Source organism: Symphodus melops (genome assembly GCF_947650265.1).
Source record: "Symphodus melops genome assembly, chromosome: 18".
NCBI classification, from domain to species: domain Eukaryota; kingdom Metazoa; phylum Chordata; class Actinopteri; order Labriformes; family Labridae; genus Symphodus; species Symphodus melops.
In genome coordinates, this window is record NC_136708.1 from 2,612,496 (window position 1) to 2,619,502 (window position 7,007).

The 7,007-nt window shown below is 39.3% G+C and overlaps 1 protein-coding gene across 1 annotated transcript; it reads left to right on the top strand.

The window, feature by feature from the left end:
- The first annotated feature begins 975 nt into the window (after positions 1 to 975).
- Positions 976 to 3,377, top strand: LOC306839753 (SUN domain-containing protein 3-like). Its single transcript, XM_079368638.1, has 8 exons — positions 976 to 1,140; positions 1,358 to 1,448; positions 1,556 to 1,851; positions 1,982 to 2,116; positions 2,322 to 2,443; positions 2,562 to 2,735; positions 2,871 to 2,960; positions 3,139 to 3,377. Coding segments are annotated over exons 1-8 (1,059 nt in total). The 5' UTR covers positions 976 to 1,139; the 3' UTR covers positions 3,289 to 3,377.
- Positions 3,378 to 7,007: the final 3,630 nt, after the last annotated feature.

Below are 7,007 nucleotides of genomic sequence, written 5' to 3' on the forward strand. Positions count from 1 at the left end.
ACAGAGCTCAATTTATGCAATGATCCAAAATCCAATGCAAAAATCCCATAGGCGAATTTTCGTAGGAACCACCGGCGCCATTTTTTCGGGCTGGCCTACAAAAATATGTCATTACTATACCAGTCTATTGGAGGAAGGAAACCGCACATTCTTGAATGCAATATTTGGTTAGATAATCTCTGTCTAGTGTATAAAAGGGTTCAGGGAAAGATAGTCGGGGCTCAGACTTCATGAACTGACCAGGTATCTGTCTGTCGTCATGGACACGTAGTGTTGAACCCAGAGACTCTGTAACTTGTATTCTTGATTCATCAGGTTAATAAACTCTGTTAACCTGAAAGAGACATCTTCAGTCATTCCTCTCATCCCATCAAAAGAATGCGCAGAGATTTGAGGTAATGATTTAGAGGAGTCAAATTTCTATTAACAACATTTAGGAAAAGGATTAAACAGCAACTTTTATCCTTCAGTTCTCTTCAAGTGTAACATTTTTGAGTGCCTCAACGTGAACCAAAACTCACCAAAATGGTTATGGTCATCGGCTTTGGTGAAAAATTCAATATTCAATCTTCTCACCATGACCATGAGTCAGCAATTAATCAAATTCTGGATTATAATTGTTCATATTCTTATAACCATAGGCTGTATAACAAGTAGATAAACACACCAAAATAATGTCACACTATAATAACTTATATACCAACTATTCTGTTAAAGTAAAGTTAACTTTGAGAATTGTGCTGAAACAGAACAGAACAAATCTCCAGTCCACATGTGTCTGAATATATTCAAATAAAGTAATCTTTATTGAACATTTGTCTGATGAACACTTTTTAAAAAAAAGATTGCATCATAACTATAAAGTTCCAATTTTTTTTACGGAAGTAATTCATGCTGAAAGTTTGTTTACCTTTAAATGTGTTGCTAAGCAACAACAGACCAAAGGACATTCCAGATCAAAGAACAGAATCCCTCTCTGTGTCGAGTATTCATCATTTTGAGAAAGACTTGCAAGCAGGACGGTCAGTTTTTCCATTTACAGAGAGTCAGTTGAAATCGTTCGATACATCTGATTAAGGAAACATTTCTACAAGGATTTAAACGTCATTTTTACGATACAGGAGGAAGAAGAAGTAAAAAGTAAGTACAAGTCGCAAACTTTACACTTGAAAAATTAACTTGATGCAAATCCCTATTTGACCTCGGGTTTGTCATCAAACATTTTTGAAACTAAAGTGCATTTAAATGAATTTAGATTCATGAAAGTATATAAAGTGTTGTATATATGATAATACATCATCTCTACCTCAGAATGTGACTAATGATTTGACCTTCATGTCTTTGTGCTTTTTTTCAGTGATGCCCAGGAGAAGTCTTCGTCTGCAGGAAGCGGGATACTACACAGAACAGGGAACGCCATCTGTTAACTACAAGGAAACCTTGATTAGGTAAGTAGCTTTACTGTGTCTCTTCATATGTTGAGTGTGTTATTAGGTAAGTGCATTACAAACATACACATCGAACACTCAGTTCTAACTTGTGTTTCATCTTGCAGGGTCTTTCGGAGGAGGAAACGCAAAAACGGGCCTATGAAACCTACCTACACTGAGGGACCTACTAACCCCATCATCCACTGTGTCTTGTCCAATGAGCTCACCAGAAACGGCAGCATTAACAGGAGTCATCAGGCTTCTGCTTCCTTTGTTGAGGTTAAAGTCGCTGAGAGTAACCCCACTCTGACCAGGACCCCGACCAATCAGAGCACAGTGTCTGCAGTGGAAACAAAAGGCAGTTCATTTTGGAAGATCATCAGTGCTGTTGTGCTCGTGCTTGTGCTCCTTAAAAGTTCTGGTAAGTGAAACGTCAAATTTTTTGATACAAACATTTTGAGTACATCAGAAAAACCTTGAGAAAATCTTCATTTCCCGATTACAGTTTTATTAAAATTAAGTTTCTAACATCTGTGCTTTTTATCCCTCAGGACACTCGAGAACCGACGACAGCGTGCACTTCCAATTCCAAAAATTCCAAAAGGACTTGATGTCACTTCAGCAGAGGACAAACACGCATTTTCCGCAGACAGACACTCTACCAGACTTTGCCCTGGAATCGCAAGGTAAGCTATCTCCATCGACCATCTTTCTAACTGTTGACCTTATTCACATGGCAGCCATTTACCCCTGACATTTTTTTCCTCAGATCAAATGTGTCCTAAGTTTTTCAGAGGAAAATGGCTGCCATGAGAATATAAATGTACACCTTATTGTGATACTTGTTTGGAAGTGGACTTCTAACTGTTTTTCTTGCTTTGTGTTGTTTAGGTGCCAGAACATTGCAGCATCTGTCCTCAGATACATATCGGCCTCAAGGAAACAAGAACTTTCTATTGGATACAATATTCAACTGGTGCTGTTCTTCCAAAAAACAGAGAGGAGTGATCCAGGTGAGAATCAATTAGCCATATGAACAGATAGTTTATCAGTCATATTCAATAACATTGCATACAGTTGAAGTTAATGAATGAACAGTCGAGACTAAGACGTTGAACTTTTCTCTTTCAGGCACCTTCCAGGCTGAATCCAGGAGAATGCTGGCCTTTTTCAGGGGGTCGAGGACACTTAGTCATCTCTCTGTCCCACCCAGTCTCTATCTCCCACGTGACACTCAGCCACATCGCCAAGAGCCAGTCGCCCAATGGACACATTGCAAGTGCACCGAGGGAATTTTCAGTCTATGTAAGTCATATATATTCCATCCCAATTAGAGATATATGTCACATATGTACATGTTGGATCTTCAAATCGTATGTATAATACATGTTCTCGTTTGACGTCAGAAATAGCTAACCTGTTTGTTTTTGTCTTCATCAGGGAATGAGGGGAGCAGACGAGGAAGGCACCCTCTTAGGAAGAATGGTGTACGAACAAGATGGAACTCCACATCAGACCTTTGCTCTGCCTGTAAGTATGATCTTAGAGGTTCATAGATAGTTCATGAACATGCATTTTGAAGAAGTTTATTATGACAACACATACAGCAGATGTCAAGTTATTCAAACTCTCACTGCCAGCACTGTTTTTTGTCTTTCCATTTGTTTCTCTATTTCAATGCCTGACTCTTTTGTTTGTCTCCCAACAGAATCCGGACAAAGACGTCTTCAGATATGTGAGGTTGCAGATTGAGAACAACTGGGGCAACATTGACTACACCTGCCTCTACAACTTCAGGGTGCACGGGAAAACACAACCCACTGCCAGCTACTCTCAGGGAGAAGGCTGGCAATACTAGGGGAATACTGGAGGAGCGAGGGAGGTATATTTCTTTGGTGAGTAATATCCGGGCCAATTTTCAGAAAGTCACAACGTACGACTGAATCGTTTACAGCAGATGACATATAACCTTAAGTAGTATGCGCTCAGACTCTACAACCCTAGGGATGGGATGGAGGAATCAGACCTCAAATCAGGCTGATTATCCTACAGTGTGAGTCAGGCTTTAGATGTACGGGTTTTCGCCGGGTGCTCCGGTTTCCTCCCACAGTTCACACACGACAGGTAAACCGGTGTGTTCAATGTAACAGAAAAATGATTAATGATGCTGATAATAATTATTAATCTAATATCGTACGACTGAATCGTTTACAGCACACAACATAACCTTAAGTATTATGTGCGAACATCGTACGTCTGAATCGTTTACAGCACACGACATAACCTTAACTTTTATGTGCTAATATCGTACGTCTGAATCGCTTACAGCACACGACATAACCTTAACTTTTATGTGCTAACACCGTACGACTGAATCGCTTACAGCACACGACATAACCTTAAGTATTATGTGCTAACATCGTACGTCTGAATCGCTTACAGCACACGACATAACCTTAACTTTTATGTGCTAATATCGTACGTCTGAATCGCTTACAGCACACGACATAACCTTAACTTTTATGTGCTAATATCGTACGTCTGAATCGCTTACAGCACACGACATAACCTTAACTTTTATGTGCTAACACCGTACGTCTGAATCGCTTACAGCACACGACAAAACCTTAACTTTTATGTGCTAACACCGTACGACTGAATCGCTTACAGCACACGACAAAACCTTGAGTATTTTTCGCTAACACTGTACGTCTGAATCGTTTACAGCACACGACATAACCTTAACTTTTGTATGCTAACACCGTACGTCTGAATCGCTTACAGCACACGACATAGCATTAACTTTTGTATGCTAACACCGTACGTCTGAATCGCTTACAGCACACGACATAACCTTAAGTATTATGTGCTAACACCGTACGTCTGAATCGCTTACAGCACACGACATAGCATTAACTTTTGTATGCTAACACCGTACGTCTGAATCGCTTACAGCACACGACATAGCATTAACTTTTGTATGCTAACACCGTACGTCTGAATCGCTTACAGCACACGACATAGCATTAACTTTTGTATGCTAACACCGTACGTCTGAATCGCTTACAGCACACGACAAAACCTTAAGTATTATGTGCTAACACCATACGTCTGAATCGCTTACAGCACACGACATAACCTTAACTTTTATGTGCTAATATCGTACGTCTGAATCGTTTACAGCACACAACATAACCTTAACTTTTATGTGCTCAGACTCTACAACCCGATTTTCGAGAGCTCACACTGTACGAATGAAATAGTAGGGATTGTAGGGATGGAGGAATCAGACCTCAAATCAGGCTGATTATCCTAGTGTGAGTTAGGCTTTAGATGTATGGGTTTTCGCCGGGTGCTCCGGTTTCCTCCCACAGTTCACACACGACAGGTAAACCGGTGTGTTCAATGTAACAGAAAAATGATTAATGATGCTTATTATAATTATTAATCTAATATAGTACGACTGAATCGTTTACAGCACACAACATAACCTTAAGTATTATGTGCTAACACCGTACGTCTTAATCGCATCGTACGTCTTAATCGTTTACAGCACACGACATAACCTTAACTTTTATGTGCTAAAAAAAAAAACGTACGTCTGAATCGTTTACAGCACACAACATAACCTTAACTTTTATGTGCTCAAACTCTACAACCCGATTTTCGAGAGCTCACACTGTACGAATGAAATTCGGACGGAGCGTTGACAATTGCTGTACTTTGAATCGAAATGTAAAAAGAGAAAAGAAAAACACTAAATTGGGGGGGTCCCCGACAATCGGCGAGCGGATAGGGGACGTTAAGATTGGATCGCGACCGTACGATTGTAGGGATGGAGGAATCAGACCTCAAATCAGGCTGATTATCCTACAGTGTGAGTCAGGCTTTAGATGTACGGGTTTTCGCCGGGTGCTCTGGTTTCCTCCCACAGTTCACACACGACAGGTAAACCGGTGTGTTCAATGTCACATAAATATTATTAATGATGCTGATAATAATTATTAAAAAATATGTATTGTCTGAAATAAAAATAAAAAAACAACGGTAAAAGAGACATTGCAATTGAACTTTCTTGTTCTTTGTGTTATTAATTTACAATTGTTTTCTTTATGCGTTCAATACATCCACTGAAAGTGTAACATGAATACTGTTACCTAATCCAAAACCTCTCAGGATCAGAAATTGTACATTTTGGGGTTTTAAGCTGTTCAAGTAAGGGACTAGAAAAGAGAAGAATATACAGCATACTCACTGCTTATTTGAATGTCACGCAAGTGTTGCTAGATCGTGTTTATTCGGAGTAAATGAACATGCAATGTGCAGCTACGGGCAACATAATAGTTCACTTGGAGAGCTTTTTGTGCATTGAATTGATTAATGTAAGTCAAATATTTAGGGCCCAAAGCACTGATGGGTGCGAAGGATCCTATTCTTTCCTGAAGGAGTGTTTTTATTCTTCCACAACTTTGCCGCCATTTTTGAGTGCCTCAACGTGAACCAAAACTCACCAAAATTGTTATTGTCATGTCAAAAATTCAATATTCAATACCCATCTTCACATCATGACCATGCGTTAGCAATTAATCAAATTCTGGATTATAATTGTTCATATTGTTACAACCATAGGCTGTATAACAAGTAGATAAACACACCAAAATAATGTCACACTACAATAACTTATATACCAACTATTCTGTTAAAGTAAAGTCAACTTTGAGAATTGTGCTGAAACAGAACAGAACAAATCTCCAGTCCACATGTATCTGAATATATTCAAATGAAGTAATCTTTATTGTGTGAACATTTATCTGATTGCATCATAACTATAGACTGGTGTAGTTTTGAGTCCTAAAACCAGGAAGTGAGTTAGCATTTTAGCACCGTGGTTCTAACCTCTAAAAGTCAATGTGGATTTTGAATGTGTTTGTGTTTAGACGCCTGAAATAAGGTCTGTGGTTAACACAAACTGAAGAGATGTTGACGTTTTGTTAGACGAGATAAACTACGTTAGCTAAGACCCCACTTGTGAATTTTAAAGTTTTTTACACGAACTTTAAACGGCGGTTGCTAACGAGTAGCTAACTGAAACTACAGTGGTTGTCATGGAGACATTAAACGTCATCACGCCGGGAACTCTCTCCCTAATCCTCCTTACAGCCTCTAGTCATGTTATTCAGTGTTCTTACATATATTAAGTTAATAAACAACAGCAAACGTTTCACTAGCTTGTCAAATCCGATGATTAGATCGATGAAGCATAACGGTCGTGACGTCATTACAAACCGACCACGGTGTAGTTCGCTAGCGCATAACGTTAGCTTTTTACTTCTCTCAGCTGCATTAACTCTTCGAACTTCATATAAATGATGTTCATCTGTAAAGATTATCCTGCTAAACAAAACAACAACGCGTCAGAAACGTGTGTTTGACACAGAGCTTATTTTCTGCAATGATCCAAAATCCAATGCAAAAATCCCATAGGCGAATTTTCGTAGGAACCACCGGCGCCATTTTTTCGGGCTGGCCTACAAAAATACGTCATTACTATACCAGTTTATTGGAGGAAGGAAACCG